Raw genomic sequence first — 25104 nt, 5'->3', positions numbered from 1 at the left:
TAGACATTCCTGTTCAGGTTCTTAGACCCACCCTTTCACCAGGTTTCAGAGACCATCTTCTAACTCAAGTGGGAACATCTACACTGCTATTTTTAGGGCCATAGTGCAGACCTCAGAAGCCCAAGTCAGTCTCTGAGACTCACTGCTGCAGGGTTTTTTCCCCCCGTTTAGTCCAAATCACTTCTGATTCTGAAAGAGTCTAAGAGTTGTGGTTTATTCAAGGGGAAAAAAAGTGAATGCATGTCATTTAACATTCATTTATGGTGTGGAGAGGACTGACTGTTGTCAGTGAGCGAACTAAGATTTATAAAAAATTTTTGTAAATATGAGGGATATTGCCTTAGATTTCATTACTTTAGAGCCTCCCACCAGTTTATAGCAGCTATGAGCCCCTTTGGGCAATTCACAGTGTTTCCTAATTGTGCCTCTTGGCATGCGTATAAAAGTGTGATTTTTGAAAAGTCAAAGCACAAGCTGAAACCAAGAAAGCTGAAAGTCACACTAGTAGCTTCAAACCGTAATAACTAGTCAGTTATCAAAGTTTAAGCTCTTGAGAGCCTTATTTTTTTTTTTTTTTTTTGAAAAACATACGCAATTCATGCGGTAAAGGTTTCTTTTTGACAACAGAGATATGATAGCTCCCCTTCATAGAAATTTTAGGTACCTCCAAAAATTATAACAGGATTTTCCAGGTGGGTTTGGCTAGTTTGCAAAAATAAATCCCATTTATAGAAAAGACAGTCTGTAAAAATTGAGTCTAACTAAAATGGAGTCAAATGTTCATGAGTGGTGAGTAAACTGTGAAGTTAAGGTTGCCAACTGTCTAGCAGCACAAACCCTTTCCCTGCCCTCCCTGAGGCCCCACCCTTTCTCCAAGGCCCCATCCCCCCTCCCTCCATCCCTGGCTCTCCCCTCACTTACTTTCACTGGGCTGGGGCAGAGGGTTGGGGTGTGGGCTCTGGGGGTGGGGCCAAGGAGTTAAGAGGGTGGGAGGAGGCTCCAGGCTGAGCCTTGGGCAGCAGTTTGGGGAGCAGGAGGGGGTGCGGGCTCTGAGAGGGAGTTGGGCTTCAGGAGGCGGCTCAGGGCTGGGACAGGGGGTTGGGGTGCGGGAGGGGATGAGGGGCGCAGGTTCCAGGCGGCGCTTACCTTGGACGGCTCCCGGAAACAACCAGCATGTCCAGCTCCTAGGCAGAGGCGCGTCCAGGTGGCTCTGCCCGCTGCCCCTGTCTGCAGGTACCATCCCCGCAACTCCAACTGGCCGCAGTTCCCGGCCAATGGGAGCTGCGGAGTCAGCACTCAGGGCAGGGTTCAGGGGCAGTGCATGGAGACCCCCCGACCAGCCCTGCACTTAGGAGCCGGACATGCCTTCCAGAAGCCGCACGGAGCCAGGGCAGGTAGGGAGGACAGGACAAACCAGGACATCATAATACTGAGCTTGTAATTTCTAAAACAGGATGGAGAAAATAGACTCTTACAGATTTTTTGAATAAAAATCATGTTCCACATTATGCTGATTCATAGTATGATAAATCAAAAATTGTTCTGAGAGGTGAACTGGAAGCAGCTAAGGGCTGCTGAACAATTAGTATAAATAAAAACTTGTTGCATTGACTTTTTTTTTTTACCTGCTATATGAAAACCTAAGAACTGTGTTTCAAGGCCAAAAAAAGCCTTGGTGAAGCCCTGAAGAGTTCTTTGTGCTGAACACCATTAACTAAATCTCAACACATCTCACACATTAGAACAAGCCATTTCAAAAGAAACCACCACTTAAATTCAATATTAAATTCCCAGTGACTTAAATAAGAAAGCAAGTACGGTCATTCTTCGAGTACAAGTTAGAATAAAAAATTTAGATGTCAAAGTGTTGCAGAAGCTTTAATAGGAGTCATAGAACTAAAATCCTGTGTACTGATTTGAAAATTTAGGGTGTTATCTGTATATTTTAAGACAATTATATGTAATTTCCATTCTTTGTCTCTCAAGATTTTGCATGAAATTTAACAACATTCAGAACTTTTTTTTATTTTTTTTTTAAAAAAGCTTAACTTGCAAATTGCTTATCCAATTATCCAGAATGACTTTTAAACAAATCTTTGAGGAAATGAAGTGCAAAAAAATGAGGATCTGATTACTTTACTTCCTAGACTTCTTACTTGGCCCCAAAATCAAAATCAACTAATCTTATGTAAGTATGTGGATAAAATGGAAATGGTGCAGTATAGTTTGGCTTGGAAGCATTCGATTTTTATCAATAAATGTTGGTAAACACTGATTTCACTGTACACACAGAGAAACCAATGAAAAATATTTCCAGATAGTAACTGAAACCAAAAGGCAAAGTAAGAGAAGTGCTGTTTGAAGACTTATTAGAGTTTGATTCACGGATATTTATTTTGTATATTTTGACATGTGATGTTGACAATTTGTGTTTTAACCATTATAAAGTTTTAACTATTTTCATCTCACTGTCTAGCATCATTAAATAATTATTGTCTGACCCCAGCCAAATTTCCCACAATTGGTGAAAATTTAAAAAGAGAAAAATCTAACCCCTCCCCCAAAAAACCTTAAAATCAACATTGATATCTGTTGAAATGATCAAAAAATCAAAATCAAAATCTGCAAAGCCTAATTATAGTTTGTGAAAAAAAACACTGTTGAGTGTTGGTTTAGCCATTCCGCTCCTCCAGAATAAAATGAAAAAGGCAGAATTAGTTTTTAGTGTCTGCAAAATTCTTCTCCAGTTTTGGGGTGGAATCTTGGATCTCTTAAATTCAATGGCAAAACCTCCACTGACTTTAATGGGGGGCAGGATTTCACCCTTGATGTTTATTGGTATACTACACTTGCACATACTTTATTCGGTAAACTCAAAGAATGAAAGTTTCAGTAATTGCACTCTGCTTTGCTGGAATCCAGGCCTGAAACTGGAGGTGTAGTATAAGATAGGAATCATGTACATAGCATTCTAGTTCCTATGATTTTATCATGAATGTCACAATATTTGATGTTTAGAGTCCCAGCTCCTGGATTCATGTGGCTTCTTGAGAATCTCAGTTTAAAAAAAAAAGTTTTTAGCTCTCATGGTTTTGGAAAAAATCTTGAAAATGTGAAGGAAGTGCACTCCAAAGGCTGAGAAACCAAAGGCAAATACAAAGAACCCAACCTTTATTATTATTATTTTAAATTTCCTGATTTAAGACAATCTTATGATTTCTTAATGCATGCTTTGAACACCTGGGGGATTTGCAGAGCCATGTGGGGAAACCTCCACAGTGTCATCTTATTTCCAAAGCTGTCTGCTTCATTTTTGTTACTAGCCTACATTCAGGCAAACAGAGCTTAATAAATAAGTTAGAGCAATTTGTTAATTTTTTTTCTCACGGGAAAATCCTAATTTACAGTTTAAGTGGAAAATTCTCATACTGAAATTTACATATACACAAAAGTACATTTTCTTGTACAAAAGTGTGGAAAAGGCAAAAGATCTATCAATTGAAATGAACAATGTAGGAACACTGCAATATGTGCCAACAATATAATCTCTGAAGAAAACACAAAGAAAAAGTCCTTGAATTATTTTTACAAAGGGGAGGGGGGAGGAGTAAAAGAGATGGTGGATTACAACTACCTCTTCCAAATGTGCTTTTGAAATACATATTAACCGATCAAGGGTAACGTAAATATCCTCCGAACACATCTAGTATGCTCAAAACATACAATCTTTTTTAAAAAAAAACCTACAGTTTAGAAATGAGGAGAAATGACAATAATCCAAGTGGAAATACAAACATGCTCACAGCAGCTAGACTGGTGTTTAGGGAAAAAGCACTTAAAAAAGGACTGTACCTTTAGATCAAACCCTGCAGGCAAAAGAACCCACACAGTCAACAAAAAAAGAGAAGCAGTATTTTACATCCTTTTATGATTTGCATCCACAGTAGGTTTGGTTAGGAGAACAACTGAGAGAAAAAAAATTATATCTTCGTATAAATCATCTGCCCCAATTCGGATTTTAAAGAGCTTTATATAAGAACTACTGGTTTATTGGCAGATCAGTAGAATTTGGACCAGTATCACTCGGCAAGGCCTGTATTAATAATAATGTGGTTTATGTGGTGTAGGGTCAGATCAGTAAAGAGCTGTTAACAGATGACAAGTTTGATTACCGTTGGCTGTAGGCAAGACATATGGATCCCTTAGGAACAGCAGCACAGGCTGGTGGGACAGTTTGCTGGAAAGGTCAAGAACAGGAATGTCAGCATCAAGGGATGGTAAACAGGATATACTACAAACTACCTTTGATACAGTGAGGTGACCCAAGCTGCTCAGGAATAACGTCAGTATGTTTATATCCCCAAACTCCATGCAAAGGAGAAAATTTTCTGGGAGCAAAGCTCACTGTTGCTTAGTGATACTTAAAATGACAGCTTGAAATTTGAGGTGAAGAGGTCACACTCCACTGTGGTGATGGTAGTGGTGATGATGGCTTTAAGCCACATTGAGCCCTCCTGATTCTGTGCTGTTCTGTGGTACATAAGAATATTTAGACTACCATCACCTCTACATTAGGTTAGCCTCCTGGGCTGCCCAACAGACCACAGAACTACTTGGAATCTTTGCAATACTCCTGCCCCAGATACTACCCCAGCACACCCCTATGCCAAGGCTTCTGAGTGTACAACTGGGAGGCAGCCTTATGGCTGCTGCCAACAATAGCTATGTCAAGGGAACCCTCCCCGGCCAGTAGCAAGGCTGCTAAGGCCGCTTCACACAGCTGACTCTTTTACGTAAAGGGGCCAGAACAGTAGTAGGTTTTTTCCTTTTTAAACGAGAGAAGTAATTTCAGGTGCTATATCTGAATGTCCTCGCCAAGCTTTCAGATTTTACAATCACATTTTCCTGGTTTTAGTTTTTACTAAATGTTCATCTCCTCCCATGTGAAAGACCCATGCAAACAACAGGAGCAACTGACTGACTGACTGTATCCAGAGAAACCGAATGTATGCAAAGTTCTGTCAAAAGCATGGAAACAATCTCAATTTTTTTTCAATTATAGTCCTGTTACAAACAACACCCAGCATAGGGTAAAAATGTTCACAGAGAGAGTTAAGCTGAAGGTGTCCCTTTATGTTTCTGTAAGAAATTCCAGAATATAAATTAAAGCGAGAGGTGTGCAATTCATACTACAAACAGATCTGGTCCAGCTTATGAAACCAGATGCAGTGTTTAATAAAGTCACCAAAATTTAATGCCAAACTATTGCAATTTTGTCAGTTGCTGGAACAAATGTAGGATGCCCTTTACGTACGTATGTACGTGTGTGTGTGTGTGTGTGTGCATAATTACTTCAGTGTCCTTATTTTATATATTAGTAGACTGTCAAAGTAAGCATGGCTTTTATTTACTTACACCACATTTAGTTGTCTAGAAATGCTAGCCGTAATTGTGAGTTGCTCACCTTGATTCTTCAGATTCTGTTTCATCAAAAGAACTAAAAAAAAAATGCAGACAAATTAGATTATGTTTGCTTATAACAACATTAACATACAACTCCATATACAAAGAAAGCTGTTAATAATTGCTACGAAAGGAAGGACCCTTTTTCTGGTCAGTGGCTATGTAATGCAATGCAATTAATATGGAAGAACTCTCATGATTTTACTGTGATCACAGCTTGTAAGTGACAACATATATTTCACTGGAATAGATTCACATGCATAAATATATAAAAGTGATGGGGTACAATTCCACTGAGAGATTCTGGTTGACATCATTAACTACAAGAGAAGAGTGTCAAGTAGCTTCTCCCTAAATCACCAAAGCTGGCATATTTACATTTTTGGGGGGATAATAAAGTTAGCACATTTATGTTTCACATTAATATTGACAGCAGCATAACTGATAACATTACACTAGCTATAAGTGACATATGTTTGCTGTTATATGAGCATTTTCAAACCAATATCAAGTATATGATAAGTAAAGTAATCCCAACGTATCTTAAAGAGATTCTGTATGTACTGAACGTGAACAATGATTTCCCAAGCTCACAGTTTGGAACTACAATTACAAGGTATTGTGAAAAATCATGACCCAGATCGAAGTCTTTTTGGAAACACCCATGTAATGGAATACAAAAGGCTGTGAGGCTGCCCTGACAGTTTCCTTTGCATTCTTCTGCTGAGGTGGGGGCAGCGTTTACTACAGCGTGGAAGAAAGCAAGGACCTGACCCACAAACCCTGTCCAAGATCCCTTTGTCTCCACAGTAGTTCTGGTCTGCTGTGGCTCTGGCCCCACTGACCGATAGCACAGCTCTGCAGGCAACTTCCTTGACCACAGTTAGGCTTTGGGAGTGAGATCCTTACCCCCACTCCAGCCACTTTACACCAGGTAAAAGGGCTGTAGCAGAATAAAGAGGCTCCAAAACCCCCAGATCTGCTTGGGGAACCCCTGATGCAGGAACTGTGGAAGACAGTTATAAGGCCACTTTCCTAGGACCATCTCACAAGCCCTGGTATGCTAGGGAAAGGGTTGGGGCAGGAGGGTGTGTCAGGGGCAGGGCCACAGCACACAATACTGTGGGGATTCCGGGCAGTGATACAACCTGTAGGGCAGCCAAAGAAGGGCTCTTTAAATTACTTCAGGGACTGCGCTGCCTGCAGGTAGGCTCGGGATAGGGATGGCACAAACATGGCTTTAAACCTCTTTACCCACCCTCCTTCCCCAAGGCTATGAGTTTTGTGTTGCACCTCTTAGAGGCACAGCAGAGAATCACACCCTAAGAGTGGAAAGTACAGCAGAACGTAATATAATTTGACTATATTATTCTGGAAATCTCTGGTATACTTAAGGGAGGATAATGTGCATCTTCGTGCCTCCTTCATCCAAACCAACCCTGAACCCTTTCCTGGAAGGGAATTGTGGACACCATGGAGATGGCTGATCCCCATTTCCACATGGAGATGGGAGAAGCCATGCAGTGAGTTACAATTTGCCCCCATATAAATAAAAGCAGATTCCAACCCTCCCTCCCCACACACACATGCCACAACTGGAAATCTTGTGGATTTCTTTTAAAAAATTTTTTGGTAGGTATTTCAAAGGTCTGTTAGAAAATCCCATTTTTTCTATCTTTCTTTCATCTAAGCCTGTTTCTGCTTTGCTTTCAATGGATATACAATAAATGTCACTCTTTTGTCTTTGTACAGGATGTATTTTATTTTACCAACTTTTTATAGCTACGCAAATACACCCACAATGAAACTAATGCTCCTTTTAGTTATAGTGGTGTAAGTTAACAGCAAGTCCATTTTAAATCAACGGTGTTAAGTCGTCAGAGAACTAATACAGCGCGAGAGGAGAATCAGCTGTGCCTTGTTTTTCTGTACAGTTGGAGTTGTTTTAGTTAATGAGTTCTTACCCATAACTTTCTGCCTTTGGCAGAGAAGGGACATGCCGAACATTCAGGAAGTCTAGAAATATTTTGGGGAGATCTTCATTTTCTAAAATGATAGTCTGTAATACAGAAAATACACAATATCATTCAGTTCTTTTCTCATTTTTTTATTTATCCTCTAACAATAACTTTTAATAAGCAAACCACAATTACTCCAATTCTTTTCTAATCACACGTTTACTAAAGTAAACATCTTCCAATACCACAATCTGTGTTACTAAATTTTGAGATTATATCAGATTATGGTGCTGCAGCCCTGCCCTTTCCCATGCCAGTATCATTGACAAACATTTACCCAAGGAAAGGTTTACTATAAGTTTGAATCTTAAATTTGATTTTTGGTACATTCACTTCAGAATAAAATTTTGATTTTGTTGTCCCCTTTAAAAATCAAAATCAACAGCAGCACATGCTTAATGACCTCCGCTACTTCATTTCCAGCACTTGGAAGTATCCCATCCATCATGGCAGTAGGAAAAAGGAACTCTCCTGTGTGTTCAGGGGTTTACTCAGTGTTATTAATGCAAGATTTAGGGAATGTTAACAAGGTGAGTTGTTTGTTTGGCTTGACAGATTGGCTTACAATGCACTGGTCACATCTATAGTGTGGTCACCAATGACAAAGGCCTGGTGAAAGAGGTACTATCTAGACCTGCCATACTGTTCCATATTAATAATGTATGGCCTGGAATCCATTCCCCTTCCCAAATATTTTTCACCAAACAGATGATTTGTAGTTTTATGAGTGAATTAGTAAATTAATTAGAAATAGATTTAATAGAAAAGGATTTTTAAATACCCATTCCCCATAAGAGACAGGCTGATTTTTTAAGAACGCGATAGACTTCTACAGTTTTATAGTAACTGGTAGGAGGCAGTTAGTAGCTAGTCTCCACTCCTCACATAAGACAAACAAAAGAGTTTACAAACACATGTCATGGTTTCTCCGGAGGATTAAGGCCCTATTCACTTGTCACTCATACTGCTGAACATCTCCACTTGTTACTACAAAAGTCATACCTATGTACGGCACTTACAGATAAAAGGCACAGTCACTCTGCTGAGGAGCTTTCCATCCCAGAGGCCTAATCCAGCAAACAATGCATATGAGTAACTATACTCACATGAGTAAAGTTTGATCAAAAGAAACTACTCACACAAGTAAAGCTGCATACTGTGCTTGCAAGACTAGGCCCTTGGTTAGAACAGAACCATTGTGACAGGATGAGAAAACAAGAGGCAAGGGTTGGTAATAGGAGGGAGCATTACACTATACAAGCTCATGAGACAACATTCCTATTGTATGTAATCTAACCTTATACAACACAAAAGCTTTTTTCTTCAGTTTGGTCAACGTGCTGCAGTAGTACATGTGGGGCAAGAGCAACTCAACTATTTGTGTAACAAAAAACCTAGTTAAGATTCACAAACATTACCATAAAATATGGGTAGATTTAAAAATAGAAGTACATTTTAAAATAAGCTATCTGCACATCAGTTCTTTTTTTTTTATTCTTCTTTCAGGACCTGAGTTCAGGGTTCTGTATTTCTCCAGCAAGAGCTGGTGTCATAACAATACGTTTAATAAAAACAACCCTCGATCAGAGAATGCAGCTCCCAAACTGTTTTACTGTGACACCACCTCTTACAAGAGAAACAAAGTTCTCAAGTCTTGGCTGGTACAAAGCCTTTCAGTTCACCTTTAAATGAGGATGCATCATTAACTGCTTCTTCATTTACATTTTGTGAAATCAGCACTACGGTGCTGTAAAATTCATCTTGCTCTGCATTCAAGTTATGCATGGGAGGAGGGGTAGAGGGGGATGCATATTCAAAGGACATGTGAATTGCATAACAATGTGCACTATTTGCTCAAACAAAAACAATTTACTAATATTAATCAATTTTGCACCAAAAATCGTCTGTGCAAGAGCTGCTTCAGGGCATCTCTAATTTATGCACAATCCCTTAGTTCCACTTCTTGAGCTTTTCATACCATGTTAGAGCAATTTGCGTGACTTGGTGAGGTCAGCTGCCGGTAAACTTAGAAGAAAGAAGAGATGGTGGGGCAAGGGGAAGGACATGTCACTGACAAGAGAAGTTGTTCTGATGATGCTAAAATGTTATTGAAGCAAACTTATTTGTTGTTGCTGCTGCTCACTCAGTTATCATTCCAAGTCAAATCAACCCAAGCCTGGACAATAGTTATACAGCGCCCCAATTTCATTAAATTTGTTTAACTGCAAGGCTCCAGTGGACATTATTTTGTTAGACATTTCAGGATCTTACTCCCATTAGTTTAGCACCTGTTCAAGCCCTTTATTTCGATGACCAGCAAACCCGAAACTGCAGAACTGCAAGACAGAGAGACAGACAAACATAACCCACCTTGATTTGATGTGGCGTTTTGTCAGACTGTCATGAAGCAATGAAATAAAAATATTTTGGTATGGTTTCATTGAACTACAGTACATTTTCCAGATAATGCATGCCAAAAAGTCATAGCTATATTTTACATACAGTACTTCCAGAAACATTAAGGAATAAATCATGACATTCTGGAATAATCCTAATTTGGGATCAAATTTTCTGCTGGCCCAGCTCCACTGACTTCAGTGGAACTGGGCTAGTAGAGGATTTGGCCCTTTGATTTGTATGCCATATAATGGAAGGGCTGCAAGAGAAACTGAAAACAGGGAAAGACAGCACAGATGACAACTGACCAACATATGTAAAAATTCTAATCTTTGCTGTATTTCTTTTAGTCTTGTAATTTAAAAAATTAATCAAATAAGTAGGGGCTGCAATCATAACTAGTTCCATTTACCTGAAACAACCATTGCAATCATAAATTTTAGACTTTCTTATTTAGAAAGTTATTTAAAGAATGCATATATTACAAACCATATTCTCCTTAATCTTTACATAACAGATAAGAAGAAGAAAAAGTGCTTCTCCTTGACTATATTTAAAATGAGTGATAAAACACATACAAATAAACCCATTTTTCAGTCCAGCATGTGGTTATACATTTTAGATAGGAGCACAGTGAGCTATGTAAGACTTCTGTTACAAACTCCAAGACATATCAATGAAACAGGAAAAGATCACAGTAGCGTTATAAATTAATGTCTAGAATTTTCAATGTATTTGAACTCACTTAGCAAGACTATAGCTAGTCCAGTTCCAAACCTGTGCTGTTTTAACAAGTTGATTTAAGGAACAAGAGCAGCATATATGTTCTCTCTCCAAAATGAGAAGAGAATTAAAACACCTAACCCTACTGAAAGCAAATAATTTAGCAAGTGACCCCAGAAATACATTTTTCAAATTGGTCAATACTATCTGTGTTGAGTACCATGTTTTCTTCATATATTTTAAAAAGCTGTTTACCAATTCCTGCCACATTTTAATAAGCTACTGCATGCACCTGAAAAATATAACACTGGAAATACTAGTGTTTACATCATTAGAAACGTCTTTTTTATCAAAAGGGTGCAATTATTATTATATAACACTAAAATCCAGATTTTTCTACTTTATCAGCTTCATAAAATCATGTTCCCTCAGGATGTCATTGATTAGTTGCACATGTTCTTTCAGTGACATCCCAAATACTTAATTGTCAGTTATCTTTTCTCCTTCAGCAAGTAAAACATAGTCACAAAACTGCAGAGGGACTTGTTCTGCCTTAACCTTAGCTAGATGCCATCATGCAGTGGAAAACAGTTCTAAAATATCACAGGATAATGCCCTCCAACAAGGGAGACATATAAACAGCATAATGATTTCCCACGAGTTTCCTTTTTAGAAAATTGTCACTAAAGCCAGCATAAATGGTGACATATCTTCACAGAGGACGCTGTGAAATCGAACACTGGCATTCTAGTTAGGTCCAAACCTACTCATCAGCCAATTATAACAGTAACTGAACATCTTGCTGAAAACTTGGACAAGACCAGTTTGCTAACCTTCCAAGACTGTGCTACAGGAATGCATTGTTTTCAGTGATTGATGATTTTTTAACAAAACAGTTTTAAAAATTCATTGCTTCCAATCATCTATCTTAGTTTCTCAAGATCTGTGGAGCACCTTTTAGTTAGGAGAGTCAGTGTGGAGAGCTAAGTTGCAGAGTTTCTAAGAGTCCTTAAAGCATTTTCCTTTCTTTCTGCTTTAGTCTGAGATGCCCTATTGTTAGGGTGAAAAAGTTCATGACAGTTTTTCCTCTCTTCACAAGGAAGGATGCCTCACAATACCTAATTCAGTGGTGCAGCTAAAAATGGGGGAGAAAAAAATCAATACATCCTAGCTATAGTAAGTAGGCTGGAGTGTCAGTCTCCACTGGGACTGAAACCTACAAGCTTTTAGAGTGCTTTAGAGTCTATATTCTTCTATTTACCTCCTTTCTAGCAGCTGCTTACACAGTCCCATGAAATGATAAAAAGGTTAGCAAAATAACATATTAAACTAAAAAGAAGTAGACTACACGAAAGAACCTGGTTTCTAAGAATGATCTTTTCTTTTCCTGAAAAAGCAATAGCAGATACGCTTCTGCTAATCACATCAGAACACTTGCTTCTTACCCAGCACGGTTCCAGAGTGAAGAATTTCACTCATTTCTTCAAAAAAGCATATTATTGTATGCTGTTCCGGGTCAATGTTATTTTTCCTCTACATAATTAACATACTAAGAAGCACACGCCCCTCCCCCCCAAAAATGTTCTTCAGCAAAATGTGATTGTGTAAGAATAAAAAGAGGTATAAAAAAGAGGCACTGAAACACTTAAATGTGGATAGAAAATGCAAGAAGTATAGAAAATATGCAGGAGGAAGTAGAAGTGATGATGCTAAATGGATAGCACAACCTTAGTGGACATAAATTTAATTAGATTTTCACAAATGGAACGTTAAGAGTGATGGGTGCAATCTATGAAGGAGGGACAGAAGGGGAACAAAAAGTAGAGGGAGGATACAAGCCCCTAAGCATTTACAAATCCAGTGAGAGATAGTCTGATAATTATCATAGCAGTGATATGCTGTACTTTGAAATGAAAAATAAACTGCAGGGGGCAACTGACTCAGATTCCCAGGACTGTAGGATAGTGAAAACATTCCTGAACCGACTCTCAGATTATTATACTCTTGGAGAACTTAAACTACCTGCTGGGTCACAAATATGGCCTGACATCAGTAAAAAAACCCTCTTAGGATATTCAAAGGAGAACTGAACCAGAAAGAAGAGAACCCAAATAATGGTGAGACCATTGCTGGATCTACAGTAATGGTAAGCTGAAAGCTCCATGCTAGTGACCACGAGGTACTTAATAACATTACTTTGCACTTATCTAGACTTTCTAGTTTCAAAGCACTTTACTGAAATGAATTAACTTACTTAGACTAAATACACAAACAAATAAGTTAAGTGACAGTAATAGCTGTATTATGTAGAGGTTTAATAATAGGTTTTTGGCACCACTTTATGTTTAGCTAGTGACTACATAATGGCTGTGCATGCAACTAGTAGTCCAAGTACACTCCACATGTAATCAAATATACAATATTATTTTACGGAAACAGCATGGACAAGAGGTAATATTAAAATTTATGAGTGTAGAAGAATATGAGAGTAGTCTGAAAAGGTAGAAAAGGGAAGGTGCAACAGACAGTTTCTCTGAAAAATAAAACTGAAAGGAACAAAGTAGTCAACATGGCTTCATGAGGGACTGCTCAAAGATTAGAGGGTTAAAACAAATCTCTCCAAGAAATTAAGAAGTTGATGGAATCAAGCAAGTAGCTAATGAAAAAAGATAAGGGCAGCAAAAGAGCAGAATAAATTAATGCTATTCAAAATGGTTAACGTTAATAAAGGCTTTTATAAATATATCCTGGGAAAAAGTAGTAGAGAAAGCAGGCTATTAATGATAAAGAAAGACAAAATCAAGACTGATTTTGCCTGAGCAGCGAACATGGTTTTAAAAGTCAACCTTTGACAATAAAAGAATGTACAATTAAGAAGTAATTAAGATCTTGTCAATACAGCTGCTGACAACAAGCAGGTACTGGAATACGTGAGAAAACAATATATATTTACGCATCAGTGCATCCAGAAGATATGCATCCTAGCGTGTTAAAGGAAATAGGTAATTATGTTTGAAAAGTCATGGGTGAGGTATTAGATGGGAAAATAACAAATGCTTTACCAGGCTTTTAAAAAAAGAAATGTGAGAAAAAAACAAAAACACAGAGTAGGTATAAATTTGTAATATTGCATGGAGGCAAAAGAATAAAATAATCACTGCAGTTTTTGCTGAATGCACAGAACCTTCCCACAATGGAACAGCGCAGTAACAGTACCTCTCCCCAAGGCACTGGTGAGACCATATACAGAATGTGTGTACAGTGCTGATCACCTTAATATCAAAGATGTTGGAGGGCATTTAAAGAAAAGCAACAATGATACATAAGGGATAAGAGATACTGTCTTATGAAGAAAGATTAAAAGAGCTAAATACATGTTACATAAAAATAAACTACATTAAAAGAACATTATTCAGGTTGCAAAGTCAAATATTAAAAAATTAGGAAATGTGATTGCTGCAACTGCATGCGGGTCCTTGTCCGCCTGGCCATAAGAAGAGGGGTAATTGCCCCTTTAAGGGCTTCATGTGCAACTGGTAGCAGAGAGGAAGGAAGGAGAAAGTTTACCTGGACAGATCAGGTAGCAGCAGGAAGCAGTGCTGTTAAGGAGCTGAGGTGTGCCCCCAAGCCCAAGAGAGATGCATCTGTGGTTACAGTCACTGTCAGTGCTGGCTAAAGGGTACCTCTGCCCCTGCATTGCGATGAATCTTCCATCAGTCAAGGGAATGCATCACCCGCTAGGGAACCAACACCTGCTTTTCTAGACTGTGCCTGTTTGGTGAGTAAGCTGTTCCAAGCCATCCCAGAAACAGCGGAGGTGTAACTTCACATGCTCTGTCACGAAAGTGCAAGTGGCCATTAGACCCAGAAGTCAAAGGCAGTTTCTGACTGAGGTCTGGGGGCTGTCTTGAGTTGTTCTGATGAGGCTCAATAATGTCTAGAACCTGTCCATGGGAAGAGATGCTCTGGGAATCCAGATTATTGGATACTGTGAATGGGTGTTAGTGTGGATTTTTCTATGTTCAAGCTGGAGGCCCAAGTCCAAAAACAAAAAAGCACTGTCCTTGAGTATCGACTCTTGAATAGCCAATCGTTGATGTATGGGAATTCCACTATAGTCTGGTGACCCAAGTGGGAAGCCACTTCCAACAGAACCTTTGAGAATACTCTTGGAGCTAAGAAGAGGTTGAAGGGGAGCAATTAATACTGGAAATGATCTTGGCCTACCACAAATTAGAGGAATCTTTTGTGAGACGGGTACATCGCTATATGGAAGTATGCACCCTGGAGTTCAAGGGCGGAAAACCAATACCCTGAATCTAGAGAAGAAAGTACAGTTGCCAGGATCACCATCCTGAATTTCTGGGGTCTCACAAATCTGTGTAGGCACCTTAGATCTAGAAATGGTTTCCATCCTCCATTCTTCTTTGGGATGAGGAAATAGTTTGAATAGAATCCCTTACCCCAACATTGAGCAGGTATCTGTTCTATTGCTCCTAAATGAAGAAGGGTGTTTACTTTTTGCCTCAGCAGGGGCTTGTGAGAGGGGTTGATGAAGAGGGACAGGGAAAGGGAATGAGGAGGAGGAAGGGAGGTAAAGTGGAAGTTGCAGTTCAATTATATAACTTTCAGCATCAATTTGTCTGAGGCAATATGCTCTCATGCATGCTGGAAGTGGGAGAGTTAGTTTCCAAATGGGGGGAAGTGGACAAAACACTGAAGCTGGCAGGCTAATGAGGGGTGGGAATTCAAAACCTCAACTGTCCCTTTGATGACATTGCCTGTTGTGGAGCCACATCAGTTGGGTTAGAGTCTGTTTCTCTGGAACCTGTGCTGGTTGCTGGTGGGGGGAGGGCGGTTCCATGCGTGTCTGGAATCCAGAGAATTGTATAGGGTGGGGATCTTTAAGCTGTTCGCGATCTGCTGAACTTCTGTTTGTTTGCAGGAGTACAGATGCCTAACAAGCATACTGTGGCCCTGGAATCTTTAAGGATATGTGATGACTCATCAGTGTACTCTGCAAACAACTTCTGTCTGTCAAATGGGGATCCTCAACCATATCTTGAACTTCCCTGGGGAAGGCAGACAATTGCAGCCAGGAAGCCCTATGCAACTCCATTGCTGCAGAGATGGAATTGGTCGCAGTGTCTGCAGCCTTGTGTGCCTCCAGTAAAGATGATCGTGCCAGGAACTTTCAGCAACAGTGGCTTGGAATTGTTCTCTCTGATCTGGGGGAAGGTACTCAATAAATGACCCAAATTTCATTTGGTTGGTAAAGTTGTACTTCATCATCAAAGCTTGGTAATATTCAATATGAAATTGCAGCGTACCCAATGAGTAGACCTTCCTTCCCAAGGGACCCAGGCACTTTTGATCTCTGTTGTATGGGTAGATTGATAATGGTGTTGTTTGCCCTGCTCGTTCACCATATCAACTAGAGAATTGGGACTTGGGTGTGAGAAGAGGATTTAGAGTCCTTGGAGGGGACTTAATATTTTTCTGTCAGCCCTCTTACAAGTGGGTGTCACTATAGCTGGGGTTTGCCAGATGGTTCTAGTGGGTTCCAGTAGAGCCTTGTTAATGAGGAGGGCAACTCTAGATTCAGAATGTCCAGTAGCTTGTATTGGGTTTTTCTGATCTCCTCAAGGCATATCTGTAGAGAGTCTGCCACTCACTTCACAAGGTCCTGGAACTTGCAAAAATCATCAGCTATTGAAGGGGGGGTGAAGAGGCAACAAGACCTCATCTGGAGAAGAGGACAAGATGGTGGTCTGAGGTGTGGCTTTTTTGTCCACCCTGGACTCCTGCTCCTCAAATGTTTTCTCCTGCTGCTGGGGAGGGGAAGCTTGGGTCTCCCTATCATCCCAATGGGATAGGGTCAGGATCCTAGAGAATTGCCAACAATAGGTTGCTCAGGGATCCCAACATGGCCATGGTCCGGAGGCCCATACTCAAAGAAAAAGGAAGTGATATGGTTATTGGATAAAATAGGATTTAGAGGAAAACATTCCTTAAGGAAGCTGGGGAAGTTGGGGTCAGGGCTCCTACATCTGGTACAGCCAGGAGCTGACCCCCCCACCCTCCTTCTATAGCCCAATTAACCCTCATACGAAGGGAGAGTGTGGGATTCCAGGACTGGGATGGCTGGGACCAGGTTGGGAATTGTGTGGAAACGATGACCTGCACTGCAAAATTTATTGCTGGATATTTTAACTAAATGAAGTTGTGGCCTGATTTAATCACATCCATTGCCTCCTGTCTTTCCTCCAGCGTGGCTGGACAATACCAGATTTACAGTTGTCTGTGCAACTGAATTCTGATTCCTTGTGTGTTCACTGAATGAGGCAGGGGCCCTGTGGAAAAAACCAGCAGGTGATCATGTAACTAAAGACTGTGTCATAATGCATATGCACAAAGGGACCAAATTAAGGTTGTACAAGAAACCTTAATTCTGGTCATTCCTAACTTTCGAGAGTTTGAATAAATAATGTTCTTTAATGCATTTTTGGTAGGTAATTTCCTAGCTTTTTTAATATGCAACTGTAATAACCCCTCCATCATACATATTCAGCAGGGTTAAACCCTGAATCATCAACACTGCAGTACATACTTTTTGGTTGAAATTTTCCATGCTCCTTTCTGGCTGTAGATTAATTTATTTTTCAGAAGGGTTGAGCAACATCCTCTCACTTATATTTGAGTTTTGTGAATGTGACTAGAACACACTTTTCCCATTTTCCCAAACGTTCTTGTCATGGAAATAGTCCTTAATGAAGAGTATATGCAAAACCAAGTTTGAAAAAATGGGTTCACAGAAGGAGTCAGACCTCCCTGTCACTGTTTGCATGGAGAGAAGCCAAATCCAGGAGAATCACATTCCTGCAGTCAGAAATAGGCAGTTCTCCCCCAATCTTACAAAGGCTCCTCTGCCAGTGCAGCTGTATTTAGATGAAATATAAATATTGTAGCATGGCGAATATTATTAGTAAAATAATGTGTTAAAATGTGTGAATTCAACTGGACCATAGTTTAAAAGTGGCCCTGAAATGGCAGTTCTCTCTGATGGGTTTTTACTTCATCAGGAAGATGATCCACAGCCTTAACTCCACAATATCCATTTTGTGGTTGTGGGCCTTGAGGGTCAGGTGGCAGGTTAAAAATTATAAACAACAACTTCTAAGAAAATGAGATTACTATCCACAATACTGACAACTTCATGCATCTGCATACAAACATGACAAGACCCAGAAATATTTAATTCACTCATTTACATAGTTCCCTATGCTAACCACAAAGCACTGCAGCAAAGATGCAATTCAACTCCACAGTAACTTTTCTTGTTTTGTCTCCCTGATATTTCCTTACTAGAGGTTTTGGGTCAGAGTAAACTTCTGAGAAATGATGTGACATTCCCTTTGAAACTAATTACATTAAGCAGCAAGTGTCCACACCAAGTCAGAACAAGAGTATGCAGAAAGAGTAGGGAATTCACTGCATTTGGGGTTAACACACTCAGTCCCGAGGACATACTTCAAGCCTGAATCTCCACAACTTCAATAGTTGTGTCATTTGTGCAGAGATAAAGTAGGGATCACTCAATTAACAAAAAACATGTAGGTGTGTATGAATATTTGTATCTTATCAGGAAAATGGTAGCACACACAGCACAAAGTATCTGGTTGAATCCAGAGTCTGCAATGTTCATTATCATTTGTAATGTGTTAGGGAATCCACTGAAAGAAAATAAGTGTACCCCCCAGTTTTAAAAATTCTGGAGCTTACTTCAAGTTTTCAGCATCTTTCAAAAAGCAAACTAACACGCATGTTGCATTCAGAAAAGGCTACTTTAGAAATTGGTCTGTCTGTGCTAAGCAAAAGTAGCAAATAATTCTATTATTTTGTAAAGTGGAATTTATCACAGTTTAACAGACAATACTTCTGTATAGTATTTTGTGCAATCTGAATTCTGGAGCTCCTTATGCAAACTGTTTTCACAGAAGGAAAGTCCATGGAGCTCTTTTAAACTCTGGAGGGCTGTGGGAGCTACCAAGTTTGGGGAAAACAGAAGTTATTTTCTCTTTATACAAATTTTTATGACTCAGAGATATAACAGGAATAAAGTGAAAATGTTTCCATGGTGAAAACAAACAGTTTTACAGTAGAAAAGAACTGTAATCATGAAATGCCTTTTAACAACATTTAGATTTGTCCAGATATACTGGATCACATTAAATTAGCTCTTGTTTATATTAGTTCTTATGTTTAAAACATTTTCCTTGTCCCATTAGAAAGTGACATCTAATTAAAGTGACAACAATGCAGCAATGCTACACTGACAGCACGAACACTGATTCAAAAGCATCTGCTTTCTGAATGACTAAAAAGGTTTAATCTCTGCAAAATAAATTTTAAAAAACTGCTAATCACTACATCTTAACAGCCAAGATTAAAATATTCTCTATTTACTATGATGGTTGCAATCCTTTACCTCTCATAAGTGTTGTGAAATAAATTGCTGACATGAAAGGTTAGTAACATCTAACTTGTCTGGGATGGACCTTCTGAAACAAGGTATCATTATACAGCCAGAGAGCAGAAAGAAATGTAAAGATGTGTCAAAGCATATGAAGCAATCCTTGTTTTAAAAAGTTTACTTGGAAGTTTATACATACGGTGTAAAAGTAATAGATTAAAACTCTTTGATAAATGAACTATGCTATGAAAAATTATTTGTCAATACCTGGTTGTGGGGACAGCATAGAAGGCATGCTTTTAAACACTGATGATTATTTAAATTAAAAAGGAGAAGAATATAAGAGGACATAAGATAGAAGCAAATAACTAACAATTTAGTGGTAACTGCTCAAGTGCTTTTATTCTCCAGGACCAATAATACAAGAGCAAAGAGATAGTCAAAACAACATAGCAACCAATTTCAAATAAAGACCAAAAATGTAACAGTATAGTCAAACTGTGGAAGTGACTGAAGCAAGAACTAAGAGACAAAACAAAAGTTTAGGAAGATTAAAAAAATTAGACAAACATTCATGTTGTGACAGGTGCTGTAATCACATGCAGTATCTTTGAAGACCATATTGTATTAAATCTATGAATGGTTTATGTATGACTGTGTTTTATTCCATGGGGGAGGGTCACCACAGCTCCCTCAAGAACTAAAAACAATGGGAAGTGATCACTGAGACTAAACGACTCTCAAGACATACCACCACCTGGAGTGGTTTGCATATACTGGTTCAAGCCAGGTTTTCCAGTGACAAACAAAGAAAGGGTTTTTGGTATGAAACAATGAGCTTGAACTGACACAGGGCCTTCTTTCTGATACAGCAGATAGACAGGACCTTCTGTCTAAGGAGGCACTAACTCTTGTGGATGTGTTGGAAAGATTTGGCCTGCTAGGGACCCAGAAGACTGATGGTGTGTTTAAATCTGTTTTTTTGTTGTTGTTGTTGGAGGGGCGGGGTTTGTATGTTTTCTCTATAATACTTTTGCCTGAAGAATAAACATGCTTGCTTAGAAAGAGCTGTGTGGTAACTTGTAACTGCAGGCAATACACTGTTTATAGCTCCTGGAGACAGGGAATGGCCTCTAGGCAGAGTGGCTTGCTGGGGATAACACAATGGATGGCAGGTGTAAAGCCTTTGGCTTGCTGGGCATAACACAGTATATTCCGGTTGTAAAGCCTTAACAGCTCTGGTCAGAAGGAAGTGCTACAAGAGTCCCTGCCCAGAGATGGGTGATGGCTGGAGCCCTGAGCCCTATTTGGGCACTCCTAAAGTGGACCATGGTGGGTGGAGGTGGAATACAGGTGCAGTTACCCTGTAACTGTCACATGTTACCAGAAGTAATATGTATCTTCACCGATTAGGTCAAGAAGCAGAGGGCTCTTAATACTCATGCTTCTAAATATAAGATAATTCACTAGTGGAGCTTGGAAGGGAATGTTCTTTCCAGGTTAATATAGTGGCCAGGAACAGACCGGTTTTTGTTCCTCCTTCCTCTAAATCAAGTGTAGTACACAGCCAGAGGCAAGGTCCTGGACTTAGGTGGATGAAAATGTTTTGCTCCAGCATATCAACTCCTATGTTCATGTGATGGGATATTTATTAGCTTCCTTAATTTTAGTTTGTCTTTTGGTTACCTATGCTGTATTGAATGCTGTCAGTTGACACATTCTCTCACTAATATTTGATAAGAAAAACTACCCGATTAAAAAAAAACCTCTTCAAAGTAGAATTTTATTCAATTCACTAACGAGCAAACCTAATAACTCTCACAAAAAAATCCTGCAGTCTCACCTCACATTTCAGAAGAGATTTGGTACCCAATGGTTTGGTTCTGTGAGGTACTGAGCAGCTCCTGTGGAACCCATGCCACTGAGGTCCACAGTATGCATAATCAAGCCCAGTGTGTTGCAGTGTGGTTTCACACTACCAAGGAGTCAATATTTTAGCAAAATATAATGTGAAGCATTTGGCAATATACCGTACAGTGCTATGAACAAAAATCTAAACCACACTGATCAAAATGAATGAACAAAGTAGGTGTTCTCAAAAAGAAAAGGAGTACTTCGTGAGCGAAAGCTCATGCTCAAATAAATTGGTTAGTCTCTAAGGTGCCACAAGTACTCCTTTTCTTTTTGCGAATACAGACTAACACGGCTGTTACTCTGAAAGTAGGTGTTCTGATGCAGCATGCTTGATTTTTAAAAAAAACCTTATGCTTACTTATGAATTCAGTCTGTAATGGATCTCTGTAATGCATCTTACATTAGTGAGGTTCTACTGTTTTTAGAAATGCTAGAACCTCTCTTTCTGCTGAGACATATAAATCTAACTTTTCATTTATATACAGCAAGGAAGTTACACTGTAAGGTTTTTATTTTTTTGGACGAGGAAAAAAAAAGTCCTTCCTCTTTTACTCCCAACTCCTTTTTGAAAACATCCCCCATTCTCCCCCACCACTCCTTCAGTGAAATGAGCATGCCTAGTTACATGCTGCTCTGTAACTATAGGAGCAAATCAATAGCAGCTGAATGCCATCTGCTTCGGGCAGCAGAACAGCACCAAAAGTGTGAGCAATGCATCTTCTCTTATTGAAAGGTTATTTTATGCAAGTAAACAATTCATCGTCTTCTTGCACGCTTGATGCTCATTTACCACTTTTGATCAATAAAATATGCAAAACAACAAAAAAATTGAATCCTAAGAGTAGTTCTGATGCCAGTGTGATAGCTAATCAATATCAGGTTTCTGTTCAGTAAGGCAAGCAGTGGGGGTACTCCTATTGTATGAGCCCACGAAATCTGAGGAAACGTGTGTTGCCGTCTCTAAATACAATACTTTGTGAAAGTTAGAAACCCAACTTTTAGCCAAAACTTTGACTGCAGTGTTTTAATGGTAAAATTTTCCAATACCCAAAGTGTACATGTGTCAGCCTGTCTAGTACTTTTATTAAAACAAAGAACCTGCTGTAATACTGTTGATAGAGCTACAGTACCATTAACATGAATATTTGGTTAGTTCATAGCCATTAAAAGACAAGCTTTGGACAGCAACCCATTCAGTTTCATTCTAAACCTGCTCTGCCTTATTAAGTCTTGGTTTTCAATGTATTCATGTTTCAGGTGAAGTCAGTTTTTCTGTTAAAAACAAACTGCTATGGGAATTTCTTTTGCACTGTGTTTCTTTTAGTCAGACCACAAACTGCCTTATTACATTAAACCTCCTGACAATTGATTCAAGTAGAATACTTCTCTCCCAACAAAGAAAACTACATCATTTTACACATATTGCAGAACAAAACCCTCCAATTTAAGCTGCTTCCTAAAATAATACAGAGCACTCAAAATGACAGAAGTTTTGTTGCTCATAAAAGCTCCCTATTCAAGTGGACAATGTATCCTAATACTGCACAAAAATGAACTTTAACAATAGATAGGTAGATGGCTATTTCAAAAAATGTACTACCAAAGAAGGAGGCAGCAAAAATTAACCATATACTGCAGGCTCAGGTCAGAAATGACACTAGATTTTCTCCATTACACTTTTCTGCTCAGTATACAGAAGTTGAGTAAAGGGTAGAAGTATTAATGTTTATTCTTTGGACAGTAATAAACCTTAGTTACATTTGTGCATAAGAAAAAAATTATGCAGTCTAATTATTTCAAAGGATTATCAAGGAAAACAAGTCTAAAAATCTTAGTGACCTTTCTATAATGGAGACCTAGAGTATTTTCTTTTATATTAGTAAAGACTGTCTCAATCCAGCCTCCATAAACTTTTCAAAGAAGATTTAATAAAAGACAACTGAACAGTGCTACATAGGAGAGAGTGCCATATAATCAGAAATAAACTTTATTATTAGACTCAAAAACTGCTTTCATTACAAAAAGCAGAACATATCACACATTCAAAGAGACAAGGAAAAATAAGTCCCTCACTTGTTCAGTTCTAACCCCCACAGAAGTGAGATGTGTCCATCTAGCTAATTGTAAACAAACTTGTACAGAATGTTTTGTTTTTTAGAATGAGCCTCTGGTAATTCAATAAAAACCTCATATTTGCACATATATAAATGTATCTTTATAAATGTACTTACAATAGATCAACTGATGCAACTAATTAAATTAAAAACTATATTTCTTGAAATCTGTGCCAGTTTTGTGAATTAAATGTTCTGGGGGCAAGAATTAAGAATTTTCTTCGTTACAATCTTGCAAGAACTCAAACATTAGGAATTACAAGAGTCAGCTCTGATTTTCACGTCATAAGGCTTGGACTGAATCAATTTCTCTGTCTCTTCTTAAAAATATAAACTTAAAAAAACCCCCACAGGTACAAACTATAGTTTAACCACATTTATATAAACCAAATGATTTTGATCAAATTAATAATATAAGAACATGGTTGTGGAAGTGCAGTAGCTTTGAGTCAATGACCCAACTAGCAGCAAGGGTATAATTTAAAGGCAGAAATTTCCAGTGCATGCACCGTTAGCCACAGTGAACCTGTTACTGCTCTAAAGGGAATTGTTTGCCTCTTATTAGATTTTCTACAGCACAGCCATAAGTGATAAATGTACTGCTGTACTCACTGTCAAGTTAATCAATGCTGCCAAAGTTTTGTTGACCTAACAGTAATCCATAAAGTGAGCGGCATTTTCTCTATCCCTATGACATCTCAGTCCACAGTGGGGATAGGAATCCTACAGCAACATCTTTTAAAAATAGAAAAGAAAAGAAAAAAGAGGAGGGCATTTTCAAAATTCGGCTTTAAATTATCAGTCTGTAAGGATTCTTTACCTACCTGGGAAATTGTTTAAAAACAAACATTACAAAAATGGATTCAGTTAAAACACTAGCAAATTGATAACTTCACAGATAATAGAACCTTGTCTACAAGAAAACAAAACCAAACAAACAAGAAGAGCGAGCGAAAAAACCTTCAGGAGTATTCAAAGCAAAATTGCTGTACTTTTAGCACACGGTATGCTTATATCTCTAGTTCAGTGCACTAGCTCAAAAGCACAGTGCAGCAGTAATAAGAATGGCAATGTGGAAACAGAAAAGCTTGTCTTTTGCAACAGATCGGTGTAATGCAGAATACATGAAGAACATGACCATTGAGAAGAAGAAAAAACCTTAAGAAACAAACCACAATAAGGGAGAGCTGCCTTATAAACAAACTGCTGCCATGCTTTCACAAGCAATTATAGACATATGAAATATGAATTACAATTGATTTTTCTTCTAAGGGTCACTCTGCGCCATGTTTTACGCACTCTAGGCATTTATTTGGGTAGCAAGCTGACAAGTTTTTACAGAATGAACTGAGCAATGTAATCCTTGCTCAATCACAGGTACTTCATTGTGGCTTCTGTTCCTTGACACTTGTCCCTCCCAAAACTCGCTAGCAAGGGATTTCTTGATAAAGACATGGAATGATGCAATTACTGGTGAAAAAGGCCAACATAACTTGACCAGCAAGCGCTTATTAACCTTTTCTGTGCTGATGACAAATGAATAGCATCAGTCAGAGGGCTCCATTTATCATTGCAGTTCGATAGTAATTTATCTCATTTTTCTATAAGGTTCCACATCCTTATTACTAAAGAGATGTAACTTGTCCAACCAAGGAGTAATTTTGAAATCAAATTGTGGGTTAAATCCTATAAAATAATTAGCATTTTTAAAATTAAATCAAATTGCCCAAACATGAAAAGTTACAATACCCTAAGCTGTTCTCAGTAAGCTGCATGTTTCTGGTGAATACGGAGACAACATTAAATATTTAAAACAAAGAGCAGTTTTTTTGTAAACAATATCTATATATTTGGCAACAATATATGTCCTTTACTCAGCGAGGGGAGAGAAATTTGAATCTTCACCAGTAATACAAAGGAGGCTGAAGCTGAGATTCACTAAAACACTGGTTCACTAAAACATCCTCAGATTCTGGCTGTTCTGGTCACACCTCCTTCTCCA

The 25104-nt window shown here is 38.7% G+C and overlaps 1 protein-coding gene across 14 annotated transcripts in view; it reads right to left on the bottom strand.

Moving 5' to 3' along the window:
• Positions 1-25104, bottom strand: part of SNX24 (sorting nexin 24) — a 141498-nt gene that overhangs the window by 4205 nt on the left and 112189 nt on the right. For 6 of the 14 annotated variants that reach the window (XR_007356573.2, XM_048849417.2, XM_048849414.2 and 3 more), the window contains 4 exons: positions 9852-9878; positions 7428-7522; positions 5465-5497; positions 4173-4237 (listed from right to left, as the gene is read on the bottom strand). Coding sequence is in view for 8 of the 14 variants with exons in the window: in XM_048849417.2 (XP_048705374.1) it covers positions 4173-4237; positions 5465-5497; positions 7428-7522; positions 9852-9878 (220 nt within the window). In the remaining 6 variants the exon portion in view is untranslated. Of the gene's footprint in view, positions 1-1146; positions 4238-5464; positions 5498-7427; positions 7523-9851; positions 9879-25104 lie in introns of those variants that run through there. The other 8 variants (XM_048849415.2, XM_048849413.2, XM_048849409.2 and 5 more) reach the window with 5 other exon arrangements.

Source organism: Caretta caretta, chromosome 5, assembly GCF_965140235.1.
Source record: "Caretta caretta isolate rCarCar2 chromosome 5, rCarCar1.hap1, whole genome shotgun sequence".
Lineage (NCBI taxonomy): Eukaryota > Metazoa > Chordata > Testudines > Cheloniidae > Caretta > Caretta caretta.
This window is presented reverse-complemented; position numbering and strand designations above follow the sequence as displayed.